At 43.0% G+C, this 18,132-nt stretch overlaps 1 protein-coding gene across 1 annotated transcript in view; it reads left to right on the plus strand.

Annotated features, from left to right (window-relative positions):
- The first annotated feature begins 1,698 nt into the window (after positions 1-1,698).
- The window catches only part of SCN11A (sodium voltage-gated channel alpha subunit 11), an 84,657-nt gene continuing 68,223 nt past the window's right edge, over positions 1,699-18,132 (plus strand). The window contains exons 1-4 of the mRNA XM_014859596.3: positions 1,699-1,834; positions 9,463-9,736; positions 13,042-13,160; positions 14,457-14,558. Coding sequence (XP_014715082.2) covers positions 9,470-9,736; positions 13,042-13,160; positions 14,457-14,558 — 488 coding nt within the window. The 5' untranslated portion in view covers positions 1,699-1,834; positions 9,463-9,469. The remainder of the gene's footprint in view (positions 1,835-9,462; positions 9,737-13,041; positions 13,161-14,456; positions 14,559-18,132) is intronic.

The following is an 18,132-nucleotide window of genomic DNA, read 5'->3' on the forward strand; positions in this document are numbered from 1 at the left end:
TGCTGAAGCTGACCAGCTTATCAGATGGCAGGACAGACTGACAGAGCCTTGCTGCTTTCTAGCACCTGAGGGAGCTAACAATGCTATATAGCTCCAGGGATGCAAATGTGGGGGCATTCTGACTGTTCTCTGAGGTTGACAGCCTCTTCTTATGAGGACTCAGCACGAGTGCTCTGCTCCATCTTTCAAATGAATACTTGCCTTCTCTAAGTTCTCCACAGGAGAAGTGAGTCTGGGAAAGTCCTGATGGCAAACCTCATACTGTTCGGGTGCCTTGTGTTTGTGTATTACTCTTTGTCACTTAAGTCCTTACATTTGGAATCATTTGCATTTACCTTGAAGATGGAGCTAGAAAGATTCTCTGAAACTTCAGAGTGGGAAGTCTGAATACGACTTAATAGCTTAGGAAAATAATATTTCCAAAAAGTTTATATTTAAAAAGGCCAGGGCCTTTTAAGATAATGGATTTAGAAGCCTCCTTTCCTCTCCAAATGCACACATGTTTTTATCCACGTAAAAAATGCTTATTAACTCTAAGTACTTCTCCTATTCTTTGGTCTTCTCTTATTCTGAGAATCACCCTGAAATCAGACAAGGGTTTAGAATTTATGATCACTGCTTTAAAAAGTCAGGTCATATACACTGTGCCAGGCCTGGTACTAATCCCATGTCTGTGATTTCTTTCCTCCCTGCAGGATCCAGGTGTTGAGTTAGCAGGGGACAAAAGCAGCCAAGCCTCTTCCCTCTTAAAAATTAACAGATACTTATATCTAATATTTGTGAAGTGTTTTTACAGCTATTATCACATTTGGTTCTTAAGGCTAAGGAGGTTTGAAAGAATTATCCCATTTTATAGGGAGAAAATCAGGCTCACAGAAATTGAGTGATCCATCCAGTATCACGCATCTTATAGTGGTGGAGCTGGGACTGATGCCTTGTTCTTTTGACTAGTATTCAGTGCCCCTCTGGCAGGACCGAAATCTGCCTGTGATTCCAATCCAACACTCCCTTAAACACCTACTTCCTACCTCCTTGTAAACACCTATCTTGTCTCCTTTATCTCAGTTGGCTGTCAGCTAGCCTCTGAAAAGTGACAATGGCTGAAAATAGCTTATGGTGTGAGATTTAGAGAGAGAATTAAATTTTCCCCAAGAATTAACAAAATGGAAGCTTATGTGGGGGAGTTTTGGCTTTGGTGACAGGTCCATTGTAGAGTTGCTTTGGTGGCCAAGGGGTCTTCCTGGTGTCCCTTATGACAGCTACGTAAGCAAATGTGTGTTTTCCTAGGTCTGAACTCCCAGTCTTGATGGCACAAGACAAGAGAAGGGAGGAGGAGCTGAACGGTGCCTTGTGAACAGTTTCACATTGTGGGTCTTGGTAGGTCCTGCGGGGGAGACCCTAGAGCCCTGGGTCAGGCAGCCTGCAGGCTAAGTGGGATGCAGAAGCACAGCCTGGCTTTTCAGATAGACTTTTCTTATTCTCTCACCCACTTGGATGAGGCCAAAGAAAAAAAACAACCTGTTTCTTTATTAATGATGCTTTCTGCAGAGTTAGATTAAGCACTGATTAAAGGCAGATGCTTCCAAAGTATAAATGTAAGTACCATCTCAGTCGCTTCTCCAGTTACAGGGTTTCCTACACGATTCTTTAAAATCACTTTGGCTCTCTTCCCATTTGCTTTCCTCCAAGTTCTCCACCCAGCTTCCGAGTCACCCCTCCCAGAAAGACTCTGACGGCCAGAAGCAGGAGCTCGACTCTGCGAGAGACTTGCTCTGTGGAGAGCTTCGAGACGTACCACCGGGGCTGCTGTCTGGAGTCGCCTTAGCAGAGGCAGGTAAGTCCTCTGGGCTGAGGGCAGCCCTGTTCTTCAGTCCTTTCAAGACTAGACATGTTTCTATGCAACTTCATCTGTTTTTTACATCAAGATGGAGTACAGGCCTTTTATAACCATTTCCTTCTAAAATCAGAAGCAGAGACCGGGTACAAAATACATGGCTCAGGAGATGGGGTCCATCAGGTGGTTCTCCTCCTTTCAGATGCTCTGAGAGGGAATGGGGACAGGAGATGGCTGTCTGGCCTGGTAAAAGCTTGCAATTGTGGACTTTGTGTCAGGAACTAGACTTTTCTAAAAAAGATGTGCTCGAGTTTTGTTTCCATTTGAGGCTATGGTGCAAATCCTCCAAATATTTTCTGAATTCTCCGTGGCCAATTAACTCACTTGGAAATTCATGTACACTATTTTTTTCTTCTGAAAACTTAGCTGACTAATCTTGGGGTTGGCTTTGGATTGAGATCAAATTGTGTTCAAGCCTGTTCATGTTCATTTGCTTGCTGATTTTCTTATGGGATCTACGAAGGAGGAAGGGGATATTATTTTTTTGTAACTCACATTAATGAACATGGCTATGTGTCACTAAAGTTAAGAACTTGTTACTCAGACCTCCACCCAAAATAGATGAAGGGACATCCTGTAGGGTACATCTACCATTGAGGTGTCTGGGTTGGGTGAGTAGGAGGGTGTCATGGTGGAACCAGTGCAATGCCTGTGGGAGTGACATGAATATGGAGGTTGCAGTGAGGCTGATGTCCTGGGAAGTACGTCACGCACAGTAAGGGTGCCATCAACCCAGCCCAGTGCAGCTGGAAGCTGTGTGGCTTTCTCCTCCTGACTCCCTTCTCTTGCTTCTTTGGGATGTCTTAGCTTTAAGTATGAAGAACTAGGCAGGTAGGTGGAATTGCATGGTAGTGATTGCTTGTGATTGCGATTCTCTAACACTTACTAATGTGATCATAGGCAAGCGTCTCCATTTCTGTAAGCCTTAATGTTTTCTTCTGTAAAATGTGGATGATATAATAATACCCAACTTGCAGGTTTCTTGGGAAATTATGAGAGATAATCCAGTTAAAGCATTTGACACAGTGCTTAGCCCATAGCTCATAGCTCTTATTAACCTCAGTGTGGACCTTTGGCATTTCAGGTTGTGCGGACCAGATCGATCCCAAAGTGTCCTGGGCATGCAGTTGCAAACCTTTTGCGACTTCCTCAATGACTTCCCCTACTGGTTAGGGTAGAGCGTGAGGGTCAGGTTGTCAAGTTTGGCTCCCACCTGGAGAGAAACATTAGTCAAGGAAGATGTAAGGTTAAAACCTCTACCTCTTAAAAGAAGGCCACAAGTAATTCACCTTAATTCCAGATGAACATTTCCTTTCAGAAATCGCCCGAGGATAATTTTTATTTCATGAGATTGTTCTGAGGATTAAATGAGATACAATGTACGTTAACACACTCAAAATTTTACCTGGAACAGGGTAGATGCCATTAAATGATATCTATCATTGTGAAAAGGTTTGTGATATCGAGTTAATTGAAGAGTTCACGAGGTAAAATTGCATATGCATGACAATGACAGCTATGTAAATAATTGCACGGAAAGACTACAGAAAAGAAATAAACCAAAATGTTAAAACTTGCATGTGTTAAGTGGCTTTGGTTTGTTGATGATCTTTTCCTTTTCTTGTTTTCTAAAGTTTATCTAATGGATGATTCTATCATCCAGGGCCCTGTCAGGAAACAAATCGTACATTCAAACTGGACATTTTGAAAATATTTTATTAAAGGGACATTTTACAAAGGTATGGGCAGAGTTCAGTGACAGAAATATGTGAAGGCACGGTTCTCAGGTATGGTGAAAGTAGGGGTGCCGTTACACCCCATATCTGAAGGGGCATGGGGAGGGGAGGGCTGCAGAGCCAGAGAGAGAGTTGTGTGGATGGGCCACCTGACAGGAGCTGTGGGCTATGGCCGCCGTGAGGGAGAGAGTTGGGGAAGGTAACCCTGACCTCACTCTCCACCGTTCTCTGGGTCACTTGCTGGTGCCTCCCATTGGCCAAACCCAGCCATAAACCAGAGTTCAAGGGACTCCACTGAGGAATCCACCTGGATCAGCTTCTGGGGCACTGAGCAGGATGGAGAAGGAAGGGGAGAGATCTGGAAGACAAACTGAAGATGTCCAGCACAGTAAGGTTATGTCACTTTTATATTTACGGATAAAGTCACAAATAGTAAACGAAAGCCCTTTGCTACCCTCAGTGCTTTCACACATGTGTACACCTCCTTCTTTCCTCCCAGCTCAACGGCTTCCGCTTCTTCACAACCCATCCTCCTCTGGGTTCCCACAGCGCCCAATGCTTCCCCCCAGTGTAGCCATACTCATTGTGTGGTTTCATCCTCCCTCCTTGGCTTACCTGAATCCCCACACCGTTGTAAGACCCTTGAGGACTGGGACGGAGTTTTATATCACTTTGCAATCCCAGCACCCACCACATGAATGAACAAATGATTGGAGTTCAGATCTAAATACCTCTATAAAGCTTATAGATTTGAAGTAAGGCTTGGAGCTACCTAATCTTAACTGTGAGTGAATTCCTGAGGAATTTAGAGGCTCTGCTTAGGGAAGTGAGGCCTTGGTTCTCTTTCCTAGGTGAGTGTTTTTTTCTGTCTATTCAGTGGGAGTGGGCCTGCGAGCCTGCTGCCCAGGCCTGGCCTCTGAGGAGCAGTGCAGAGGCCTCTCTGACAGGCAGCTACCCACTGCCCTTGCAAGTCTAGCCTATCACCTCCGGAGATCTTGCCGAGCCTCCTCGTGAGCCTCCCACTCTCTGTGATTTCCTACATCAAATCATAATTCACACGTCACTGGCCTCCTGGGTTAGGACTGCAAGTTGAGATTATGTTTGCTTCCTTTGTGATTTGGGGAGATTTAGAGCTTATCATTGTACCTGATATTTTGACTTTCTATTTTGAATCAGAGAATGCTTTGAGCCCTTGAAGTTTGCAGTCCTATAAAAGTTACACATACATGCACATAATTCAAATAGCTCGGAAGGAAAAACTGTTGGGAAGAATATAACATGAAAAATAAAATATCTCCCCCTTCACCTGTATCCTGAGTCCCACTTTTACCCATTTCAGTTTTTCAGTCTTCTGGTGCTTGTCTCACTAACTTAAAATATTTCTGTTATACTTATATTTCTTGATTTATCAAGGTTAAGTGGAAGTTATTGAATTGTCCCTAGATGAGGAATTTAGCTTACTGACGATAATCTTTCTGCCTTGCCCATGATTCTTCCAGTTTTTGTTACATATATTTTTCATTTGGTTTGCACTTGATTACCTGCATAATTTTAAGAGAGAGACTTATACTCTTACTGCTTGATCCATCAACCTTCCATAGAATGTCTTGATTCTCCAAGTATTTAGGATGAGGAAATTGGTGTCTCTGAGATTCTCTTCATCTTTTCTCTCCAACTTCACCTTGCAATAAAATTTTATAATAGTTAAATTCTATTCTGTAGTTGTAATTAATTTTGCTTTATCTATAGGATGATTGTTAAAATTGAAAACTAACATATAACTTTCACGATATAATGATTTTGTAGCTACTAGTTTCTAAAACCATATTTGGACCCATAGAGAAGGAGGTGGACTCTGATGTCACTGATCTGCTGCATGAAGGAGAATGTTCTAAGTGTCAAGATCAAGTGGACTCTCTTTTCTTCCTATTCTTATATTCTGAAAGCTGCCCAAACCATTTAGTTGGCTTCATATGTAAAACATGACTTTCTGAAGAACAATTTGTTTTGATGGCACTTCTAACTACCTTTCTTTTTTACCTGTTAAGAAACCAGTCTCTTAATCATATTCTTTGTTACAGGGAATTTACTTTATTCTTGAAGGGTTTTTCTCAGGACTCTCTGACTTCTAATTCTAGTTGGATCAATTGATTTTTAAGCCAGTTGAAGTGGCTTGAAGTCACCCTGGAATTTTTTTATTGCACTGTTGGGTTCGAAGCACTCTGTCTTGGATTCCATCATCCTCCATTTTTTGGATTCTTTCTTCATTGTTTGGGAGCATATACTCAAATAATTTTTTTGTAAAGAGTCATTTAGGGTCTGAAAAATTTGATTATTGTATACTTCATACTTGATTATTAGTAAGGCTTGGCACATAATTGCACTTAGCCAATTTAATTCTTCAACCAATTTTCCATGCAATGCAATCTATTTTCTGTAAAGAAAATTTTCAGAATTAAGTGTTTTTGGCATAAGAAGATTTGAATCATTCCAAATTTTACCAATTATAGTATGTGCCATATTGATTTTTAATTTAATTAAACTTTGCCTGTGCAGCATCTATTTCCATAGTCCAATTTTCCTGAGTCTACTTTTATTAAAAATATTTGATTCTTCCGTCAATTTTTTTCAGTTAATAAGAAAAATTTACTGCATGGATTTTATTTTGTCAGATTTGAGATGATAATTTTTATAAAATCCTCTTTTTTCTGGGTCAATTTTTGCAGTTTTCAATGTTTCCTTTAAGGTAACATTTAGTTATTTCATCATCTATAACTAATTTTAACATATGCAGTTTCAAGGGTTGTCAGTTTTATTTGTGTTATTTATTTCTATCAAATTTCTTTTCCTCAAGAACCCAGGCAAGGGGCTGGCCCTGTGGCATGGTAGTGAAGTTTGCTCTCTGTTTCTGCGGTCTGGGGTTTGTGGGTTTGGATCCCAGGCATGGACCTGTGCCCTGCTCATCAAGCCGTGCTGTGACAGCATCCCACATACAAAATAGAGGATGATTGGCACAGATGTTAGCTCAGGGACGATCTTCCTTATCAAAAAAAGAGAAAAAAGGGGATGGCGCAGTGGTTAAGTTCGCACGTTCTGTTTCAGTGGCCCAGGGTTCTTGATTTGGATCATGGGTGCGGACATGGCACTGTCTGGCAAGCCATGCTGTGGTAGGCATCGCACATATAAAAAAGTAGACGAAGATGGACACGGATGTTAGCTCAGGGCCAGTCTTCCTCAGCAAAAAGAGGAGGATTGGCAGGAGATGTTAGCTCAGGGCTAATCTTCCTCAAAAAAAATGAGAGAAAAAAGAACCCAGGCAAAATATCCCCAGAGTCAGAATGTCAGGATCAATGTCCAGTTTCTTTTTTAATAGTCTTATTGTTATGGCAGCAACCCCTACACTGGATTCCTTGTTGTGACTTAGTGTAAGGTCCAGTTTTTGCTATCCGGGGTCTTTCTTGGCTCATCCATTTTATACGATCAACTAACATCGATATGCTGTTGAGTACAAAAGACTTCATCCCTGTCTTACATGTCTTTCATGAGCTCTAGAGCCAAATATAGTAGAGTCTCATTATATGCCCACTTCATTTATACAAATTCAATTATATATGTTTATGAGCAAGAGAGAGGAATGGAATGGAAAGGAAGAGGAATGGAAGGATGGGAGGGGAGAGAGAGGAATTTAAGTAGTATGATCAACTCCCACATCCAGGTGCATCCATAAAGAGCTTGACCCTGAATGGATGGGACAGAATGCAGTGAAGATAAGGTTCCATATTCATTTCAGTTGACAGATGGCTCATTCATTGTGAGTATCACATTTCCTTCAGTGTGTCTAAAGACACATATGTTGCCTTTGTCATGGCCCTTAAACACAATCCAACTACTCTGTTTTGGGATTAACTGAGGAAAGTGTGACTGGTTCTGACACTAGAAGAAAGGCTGGCTGTATTGAATTTGCTGACCAATGAGCTGGGATGTTCTTCAGTATGGTGCCTTCTTGAGGGATTTTCAAGAGAAGTTTTGACTATGTTTTTTTCTTATGTGCTATTTTCAGAGCCTAGCGTGTATAAGCTGTGACTCCCCTGTATTCAAGTGCCTTCTGGTTCTCTCCACTTGCAGATCATATAGGCGACTTCAACTCCACGTGTTTTAAACTGAATTTATTACCCCTAAGCTTCTTCCTTCCCTAGTGCTCTCTCTCTCTGAGTGAGTAACACCATTGTTGACCTAGCTGCCCAAGCCAGGAAGCTTGGTTCCTTACTCTCGCTCAAATTCCTCCCTTCCCATGACTCTCAAATTCATCCACTCCATTAGGCCATCCTCAGTGGTTGTGATTTGTTGCAATAGTTTCCAAGCTCATTTCTCCTATTGTAGCCTCCTCATCTCCTTCATCCTCTGTCCCAAGTTCTAGATTACCCTCAGGGTGAAGTCCATGGTCTTTACTAAGGATTACAGGGCCCCACACATTCTCACAATGCTGATTGAAGCTTTATCTGACCATTCCACTCCACAAAATCTCCGTTCCTGGCACACAGAACCCATTGATGGACACCATGTTCTTTTTCACCCAAGGGTCCCTGTACATGCTGCTTACTCTCCTGCAACACTCTGATGTTCCCTTTTTTTCTTGTTTAAGTCTTACATCTTCTTCAGGTCTCAACTGAGACATTAAAGCTTTGGAAGGCTATCCCTGATTCTGCAAAACTGGTTAGACACCCATCCTATGCACAGACATAGCACCCTCTACTTCTCACTATAGTAGCATTTGTCTTACTGTATTGAAATCTCCTGTCTTTTATCTGTCTTCTCCATCACACCATGACAGCATAACTGTAGGACCAGGAGGAGGGACTATGGTTTTTTTCACCATTACTCTCTACCACTGTGCCTAGAAGAGACACTGAGCACATAGTTGTTGAATGAACAAACCCCAATGCTATGTTGGATTCCCCATTGTAATTCCCTGGAGTGGTTTGGGAGTGAATCCTAGATCAGCATTTAGTAAGTAAGAAAGGAAGAAGAGGCCTGACATCAGGAATAAAGTCATTCAACCTGAACACTACTGCTTTTTCTCAGAGTCTAGTTTTAAGCCTGGGGATGTAGAGAAAATCCTTGTAGAAGGGGCTGTCAGGGATAGGGCCAGGGAGAGCTATCATCCTATGATGGAGTGACCCTGTTAGCTTTGGCACATCCTTTCTGCTTTCTTAGGGTCTCACTTCTGCCAGGTCTGGGTCTCAGAAGTAAGAGAGCTGTCACGGGATCATAGGTATTAGTATAAATGTTCGTGCCTATGTTTATGGCTCTTTTGTTTCCATTCCATCACATTTTAAAAGCTTTGCTGACCAAATGTGGGAAAAGACCTATGCACTTAGTTTTGATTTTGCAACCATAGCTGTGGCCTACTTAACTCTTCATTTCTTCCTCTCCTGTTCACACTATGGCCATTTGTCCACCCTCTGCAGGCCTCACTTCAGTAGTTCAGCTAGTTCAGTCTTATTATCTTGCTCCATGCTTGGGTCTCAATTTTAGAGTCTGGACTTCTTCCGCCCATTTTTCCTGAACTCAACTTCCCACCTATCTTTAGATCCTCCAGGAATGATGCCTGGCTTTGGTCTTACCTATGCCCAAATTTCCTGTTCTGTCCACAGTGGTGCTCACTTCTTCTGATCTGCTCCACAGCCAATGAACTCCCAAGCCCCCTCACCTCAGTCTCAATTCTTGTAGACCCCCAAGACATCATCTTTGGAGAGTGGAAGTCCAAGGCAGGCTGTGTGATTTCTGCCTCCCAGAGCTCTATGAGGATGTGCTGTTTCTCTCTGTTCCAAGGGTGAAGATGGACAACTTGTGCTACCCGGTGATCTTCCCAGGTGCACGGAATTTCCGCCCCTTCACTTCTGACTCTCTGGCTGCAATTGAGAAGCGGATTGCCATCCAAAAGGAGAAAAAGAAGTCCAAAGACCAGACAGCGGCAGAACCCCAGCCTCGACCTCAGCTTGACCTAAAGGTCTCCAGGAAGTTGCCCAAGCTCTATGGCGACATTCCCAAAGAGCTGATAGCAAAGCCCCTGGAAGACTTGGACCCATTCTACAAAAATCATAAGGTAGTTCCATAAGGAGGCTGGGATGTTCTAACCATGCCATTATAACTAGTGTTATGAGGATCTTCAAACACTGATCTTGGGGTTTGCAGAGGGGAGGCCATGCTTCTCCTTTGCTATCACCCCTGTCATTGCCTTCATAGTCCTGAGAACTCCTTTTAGTCCTTGTTTTCTCTCTGTAATGGATGTCTTGGAGAAGAAGATGAGGACTAGGAGCAGCAGAAAGGTTAAAAGGAGAACAGAGAAAACATAAAATGGTGTCAGGAAAGAGGACTGGACCAGCAGTCACAAAAGTTGAGTATAGGCCATTTCAAGTGACTGGCTTTTTGACTTTGGGTAAATCACTTCACTAATCCTCTTCTTTCTAATCTGTAAAATGGAAATAATGCCTGCTTTCCCTACTTTACAGCATAGACATGCTATGGAAACACTTTATAAACTGTAAAGCATTATACTGATATGAAGGATTAATGTTGCTGTCCAGAAATCTCCATTTTGGCAACAAGAGTTTATCTTGCAAGTCTCTTAGGCAATAGGTTTTTTAGGCTATTAAATGAGATTTATGAAGGTCAAAGCACTAGACCAACACTTGATGCATAATATGAGCTCAATAAATGAAGTCTAAGAATAAGGTAATCAAGTAGGCACATGCATATTACATGTAAATCCCATGCCAACATGTGAGGTTTGCTGTTTCATCTACCTGGTTGTAGTTCTTGCAGGGAAATTCTAGTGAAAGTTCCTTAAAGGGGCTCCTGAATGAGGAAGTGTGAACTCTGGGCTCCTCTGATGGCTGTTTGAAGGCCTGGGGCAATGAGGATAGTCCTCTGCAGACCATTCCCTTTCAGGGAAGGCTCAGAAGACCTTGACGTCATCAATTCACTGTGATCCAGCAGAGAATGGAAAACCCACTTCATCAGACTGAGGTCAGGGAGCAAGGAGGCTGGGGAGTTTGGGGGAAGTCCTAGAAAATATGGGACACTGAGAAATTCTTTGCTGGCAACCATGAGAAACTGATCTCTCCAAAGAAAGTTTGCCTGGTTTGTATGTCCTTGAATTGGGACAGACTTAGGGTTACCAGGCCAAATGGGGACTGTGTGTATAGAGGAAAATGAGGTATGAGTGGGAAGGACAAGAAAAGGGAAGAGAGATGAAGGAGCAAAAATATTCCAATATTTCTCCTTCTCCTTATGCCCCAGAATTCCAGGGGCTTCTTGGAGGCAGAGTCGTTGGAGGTGAGTTAACTGCTGGAGGCCTCCTTCTGCCTCAGAGTTGGATAGGAGACCTACGAGGTTGGCAGCAGCTCGGTGTGCTGCGGACAGTCCTGTGAGGACAGGCTCTGTTCCAGCCTGGGTGGATGTTCTAGGACCATCTCTTCTCAGCCTGGACCCTCCCTTAAATCAGAAGACATGATACTCATTTAGAGCTCTGCACACCCATGACCTCACGTGGCTGGTACTCTCAACAGTCATGCGAAGTATGCGTGGCTATCGTTAGCACTCTGCTGTACAGATGAGGAAACAAAAGCCTAGATGGGGAAGTCAGCCAGCGAGGGGTGGAGCTAGGACTCAAACCCAATGGGTCTTTCTATAGTCATGGGTCACTTCTTCTCTTTGGAAGCTTCCATTTTGAAGAGCTGTAGGGAAAGGGGTGCAGATGTGTCAGCAAGCAGACAGGAGGAGCTGGTACCTATCATTTTAGTTACTAAAACCCTGGCAAGTGTAGTTAAATGCACTATTAGCTAAAATATTTAAAGCAGTCATAAGAGGCATTAATAAAATGTCAAAATCAAAGGGGACAGAAGCAGAGCCATATCATGCTACCTATTAATCTGGGGTCACCCACCTTAAGAAGAGGTTTGCTGTCTGCCCTAAAATTGTCTTTCTATCCAAAGGAGGGGTACAGAATCCCCAAAGTGGTTCTTGAGCTCCTGAGCTCATACCTTTGAAGAATCCTATAGCCCATTTCATTTTCTTATGGAGGCATTGGAAAATATCCTAGTCCACAGTTTTCCCTGCAGCCGGATGGCCAGCAGACAAGTAAGTTCCAGCAACTCGATGAAGGAAGATTGATGATTGGCAGTGGCTGAAGTTCTAGCACCTCAGTCAAGGCAGCACCCATCCTGCTGTCTTGGGCCTGGGCGACAAGGCCTGTCTTTCCTGTCTGAGAACAAGCTGAATTACATGTCAAGTATGCTTTCACAAATCTGAAAGGAGCAGTGGCACGGTGAGACCAGGATGACCCTTGTTCTGTGAAGGCTTTTGTAGCTAACAGCCTTGGGGACACATAAGTGGACAGCCAGCTTACAGTTAAATGGAAAGAGGGAGGTCTGGGGGTTGATGTGAGAAGCCTATGAGTGATAGGTTGTTGTCCAGGGGCTGCTTCATTCCCAGAGCCCAGGAAGATGTGCTAGAAGGAAATGGGCATGGGTTTGGTATTTTTCAATGGGGCCCAATTTTGCAATTTGGGTGGGACAATGCATCATTTGGCAGGTCTGTCCTGAGTTTGGCATCCCTGGACCTACCTACTAAAGGCCAGTAGAGCCTCTGGTCATTGTGACAGACAACCAAAAACACCCACATGCTTTTCCAGATGCGTTCTATAGGGCCTCCCCTGCCGGTTGAGAACCACAGGCAGATTTGCCTTTATGTGCACAGGAGGAATGGCAGAGCAAGTCTAAAAACCTTGGTGACTTTTTTAGTAAAGATCCTCAAGATCAGAATTGACTGGCAGACTATCTCATGTAGAACCGCTCAGGCCTAACAATGTGGACTCTCTAGGTCCCTGACTATGCTAAGATTTGTTACAAAGTTTTCATTAGTAATCAAAATAATTTAAAATAATCTGCTGAATGGGAATGTTCAATACTTCCATGTCTTCCAGTTCTGTTCTAGTTCTTATCTCCATGGATACATACCGTAGGGTACAATATGAAGGGTTTTGTTTGCCCCAGTTGTTACTCTTCACCTCTATTTTTTTTTTTTTTATTTGCAGGGCCTATGTTCTCCATTTCTGGAGCCTCCAGAGTATTCCACTGGGTGAACAGTCCAAAACCCACCAATTATTTTGGGACTCTGAGTGAGACCCAGGCCACATGGGGGGATCTGTTGGCTTCCAGAGTCATTGTAGGCTGGTCAGAAAATACCATGGGCCTCAGAATGACAGCTCTCCAGTCAGGAGCTGTGGTTATCATGATAAGCCAAGCCGTGCCTCAAATCATGGTTCCACTGAAGTTTCTCTAAATGAACTCATGATAAATATTGTTGTGTCACTGCATGTAATTTCTATTGTGTTTTGTTGTCTTGCAGACATTCATGGTGTTGAACAAAAAGAGAACAATCTACCGCTTCAGCGCCAAACGTGCCTTGTTCATTTTTGGGCCTTTCAGTTCAATCCGAGGCTTAGCCATTAGAATCTCAGTCCATTCATATCCTTTTATTGCATCTTTTACTAAGTCTAGGTCATGTGAAAAGTGCATGAGCCCCAAGATGTTCACGTGTTTTTTGAGTGGAAACAGTTCATTTTTTCAACTAATACTGGCTGAGTGCCTATTGCTATGTGGCAGGGGCTGTGTTAGTGCTGGGGGTCAACAAGGCGTGGCCCCCGCTCTGGGATCCTTTGGCTTCAGAAGGAGGTGGGTCAAAAGGCAGGCGATTTCTTTAGTCAGATGGGCAGTCTGGAAGTGGTAGTGTGGAGAGATACCACTGTGCTTTGGAGGCATCAAGGATGACTTCCTGGAGAAAGGAACATCTAAGTTGAGACCCAAATAAATGATGTAACCTGGCAACCTGTGCACTGTATGTAGTTGATAAATGTGTTGTGTTGGACCTACACAGTGTTTAAAACTTTTTGGAAATGCTCTCTAATGTTAAACATCCAGATTTCCAGCTTCTTTTGAAAAGTGGAACCTCTGTCAAGGCCAGGCCTGCATTCCTACCTGGAAAAAATCTGTGTGGTGAGAAACCACTGCCTCTTTTAGAGGGGACCTGCAAGCTCTGCTTCATCATGTCTCCACCTCTCTCTGTGACCAACATCAGCCCGTTTCACCCATTTGTATGATTTGCCGGGCTCTTAAGACTTCGAGTTCACAACCTCAATCTTAAAGGATAAAGACAAGTGGGAATTACTGAGCGTGTCTGATGTGTGCAGGGGGTGGGGAGACAGTAGGTAGTTTTAGACTTGGGGCAGTGAAAAGGACATGGATTGGTAGACATAATGATGTATTGAGGAGAATGGGAAGGAATAACTATGTAGGTTGGGTTCCCTAGAAGCAGAGCCCCAGATGTGGATTCTTATTTAAGTGATTTAGTAAGGGAATGCTCTCTGGAGGAGGAAAAAGGGAAGCAGCCTGGAGCAAAAGAGGGAGCCAAACAAGGATGGGGTCTCAGCTGAGACTGCGTCAGCATGAGCCCACGGGAAGCTCCTGCGCACGAATTGTGTCACAGAGCTGCCCTGCCCGGAAGCAAGGGGCCAGATTTTTGTAAGTCTGTCCATCAGACATGTGAAAGGCGGTTGTAGCCCTCCAGGTGAGGAGGCTGCCATTCACCGAGGACAGTTCTTCAGGGGAGGGGACAGCTGTGAGTTGTTCTCAGCCAACATTTATGGTTAGAGGACAGGAGCACCTGCAGAAAAGGATACCTGGAGGGCTGCCCACAGCCTCCACTACAACGACTCATGACACGTGCCGTCCTGGAGTGTAGCTGCCTTAACGGACGCCGCTCACATTGTTCAGCATGTTCATCATCTGCACCGTCATCATCAACTGCGTGTTCATGGCCACAGCTAGTGAGAAGGACAGGAGTAATAAGGATGCCGACAATGCCGAGTAAGTGTTCACCCTGAATTCGTCTGTCCTAAGTCTTTAAACAAATAGACCTAAAAGAATTATGATGACATCAGAGTTTAGATAGAGAAAGAAAAAATCACAAATAATCCCAGTTCCTCAACACAAATGCTAGCAGTCAGTTTTATATATATATATCTACAATTGTCTTTAAAGGCTACTTGAAATTACATTTGTAATAAACAGCACATACAAATTTTATGTCTAGCTTTTAAGTGGTTTTCTTTGTGCTTACATGGGCTTTCTAGGAGTCCATTTTGATGGCTATACAATATTTTGTCTAGTGAATAAACCATAATTTACTTAACCACTCTAGTATTTTACTACTGTAAATAGCGTTGCAACAAGCATCTCTTTGCATAAAGCTACTCTCTGTGTATCAATTTACTCATTATCAAAATACTCTGTATTCTAATAACCAGTCATGCTTCATTTTTGCCAGCATTGCAGTTTTTTTTCATTAACTTATGAAGTTAAAAATATTTGCATTTCCTTAATTTCCAGATGGAAACTTTTTTGTTTTAGTTTGTGAATTGTGTATTCCCATCTTTGCCCAGGTGTCATGTTTTTTTTGCTGGTCAGTTTGAGTGAATTCTTTGTAAAATTAAAATATTAACTTTTCATAATATTTAACTGGCTACTTAGACACGTAAGTTGATGTTTTTAACTTAGAAAGTTCTATATTTTGATTAAAAAATCCTAGTTTTTCTGGTTTAACACATTTACTTAATCTTTCAGGAATATACTGAATAATAAATTGAATAAAAAATAAGAGGCCATTTATTTCTATCACATATTTAACTATGTGATAGAAACCACCACAATCAAAATATGAAGCATTCCGGCCACCCTAAAAAGTTTCCACATGCCTCTTTGCAATCTCCTACTCCCTACTCCCAACCCCAGGCAAATACTGATATGCTTTCTGTTACTCTAGACTAGTTTTGCCTTTTCTAGAATTTCATATGATTCTATATGCCACAATGGACACCTCTGGGAATAGAAACCATCCTGGTAGCATCACTGAGGAAAATGGTCTCTCCTCTGGAGAGTTGACTGTTTCATGTGAGGAGCTGACTGAGAGTGCAGGCGCTGCTGCTCATTGTTTTACTGCAGCATCCCTGGAAGGCTTTGTGGTCAACAGAGTGGGACCCATGAAGGAGACAGATCCAGGAGCGGGCATTGCTCCCTTAGCAGTGGTTTGCCCTACCCAGCACTTCTGGAAAGATACAATGAGTCCTCTCTTCCCATTAACAGGAAGCAGTGGCCCAACTGGAAGCTAATTTGCTTGAAGGCCATTTTCACTATTAAAATACTCATAAGGCAGAGATATGAAAGAAGCCTTGTCTAGGCTGTAGGGAATTAGAGAGGCTGGGGTTGGGGGGTAGGGTGGTAGGAGAAGCAGCTGCTCTCACCTGGCAGCATTTGGATGGCAGAAGATGCATGAAAGTGGGAGTGGGAGGAAGCTGGTAAAAATGTCCTCCTCCGGAACAGGGGCTGGCACTGTGGCCGAGTGGTTAAGTTCGCGCGCCCTGCTTCGGCGGCCCAGAGTTTCACTGGTTCGGATCCTAGGCATGGACATGGCACCGCTCGTCAGGCCACCTTGAGGCAGCATCCCAAATGCTACAACTAGAAGGACCCACAAGTAAAAACAGACAACTATGTACTGGGGGAATTTGGGGAGAAAAAGCAATAAAAAAAAATCCTCATAAAAGGAGGCATGCAGCTGAGTGACTGGTTAAGCCTGCGGGGGAGAGTTTCTCCAGTTTTCTTTGGTTAGAAAACTTTTCCATGAGGAAATTGATCCCAAGTTAATAGCTCTCAGAGAATGAATTCAGAAGTCCTCTAGGACAGGCAGTGGTGTTCTGGTAACCTAGCTGGGCATCACCCATGGCGCTGACTGGAAACCCTAACTATGCCTGAGCTGACAGTGACACACTCTGGAGGACCTCATTTGCCTGGTGGGTTGGGGTCTCCCCGTCATGGAGCTCCCCAGTCCTGCTTTCTGCTGGTGGGCATGGCGCTACTCCGTATCAGATGTCATCTTGCTTTGCCTGTCCCGTTGGCCAGGCTTCTGTTGGAAAAGAGAGAATGGTGGTGGTGGGAGGTGGGAGGCTTGATGGCCAAGCACAAGTGGCAGTCAGGGGCTGCTCTCTCATTTGCTCGAGATCTAGATGAAGATTTGTGAAATCCCACAAGTCTGCAATTACAGCCTTTTTTCAAAATACCTATAACTTTATAAATTATACCTGAGTTTAAAAGATGGTATTTCAGGGCAAAGATTAATTTATCTGCTATGTTCATTTGTCACCTAAAAGATGAGCAGCTTAGAAAAAGGCTGAAGCAGAGAGGAGCTTTTGCCTGTGGCAGCCTCATGACCACTTCTGCTCATGGACTTGGCTGCTTTGGGAGTTTTCAGGTTCCCAAAACCTTAATTCATTAGCTTTGAGGGCTAACAGTGGGTGGATATTCTACCAGTAAATGTTCTCTTCTTTTACTCTGAATCAACAGATTGTTTCTGTCCCCAAAGTGGAACCAGTGTGTGTTGTGTGTGTGTGTGTGTGTGCACATGTGCACACAGATGCAGCATTTTTGACAGCTTGGGATTATTACAAGAGAGGTAGGATATTGTGGGGGGTTTTGGAGGAGGGGGAAGGGGAAGAGGGGAAATAAATTAGATGGCAGAACATGATGAAGGACTCAGGGAAGAAAATGGAAATCGTTTTTTAAAAAATTGTGGTAAAATAGACATTAGGTAAAATTTACCATCTTAACCATTTTTAGAAGTATACAGTTCACTGATATTAAGTACCAAATAGTTGTGCAACCATTACTACCATCCATCTCCAGAACTCTTTTCATCTTGCAAAACTGAAACTTCATCCATTAAGCAATAACTGCCTGTTCTGCCCTCCCCTCCAGTCCCTAGCAACCGCCATTTTCCTTCCTGTCTCTACCTGTTTGACTACTCTAGGTGCCTCATATAAGTGGAATCACACAGTGTTTGTTTCCTGGTAAATGGTCTATTTTTCTTAGCATAATGACATCAAGGTTCATCCACGTCATAGTATGTAACAGGATTTCCTTCCTTTTTAAGGCCCAATAATATTCCATTGTATGTATATACCACATTTATTGATCTATTCATCTGTCAATGGACATTTGGGTTGCTTCTACCTCTTGGTTGTTGTGAATAGTGCTGCTATGAACATGTGTCTGTAAATAACTCTTTGAGCCTCTGCTTTCAATTCTTCTGTATACATACCCAGAAGTGGGATTGCTAGATTATATGGCAATTCTACTTTTAATTTTTTGAGAAACCTCCATGTTGTTTTTCATGGTGGTTGCACCATTTTACAGTCCTACCAATAGTGTACAAGTGTACCAATTTCGCCACATCCTCGCCAACGCTAGTTGTTTTTCATTTTTTTAAAAGTAGCCATCCTAATGAGTATGAGATGATATCTCATCGTGGTTTTGATTTACATTGCCCTCATGATTAGTGATATTAAACATCTTTTCGTATGCTTTTTGGTCATTTGTATATCATCTTTGG

The sequence above is a fragment of the Equus asinus genome, chromosome 21 (genome assembly GCF_041296235.1).
Source record: "Equus asinus isolate D_3611 breed Donkey chromosome 21, EquAss-T2T_v2, whole genome shotgun sequence".
Taxonomy (NCBI): Eukaryota; Metazoa; Chordata; class Mammalia; order Perissodactyla; family Equidae; genus Equus; species Equus asinus.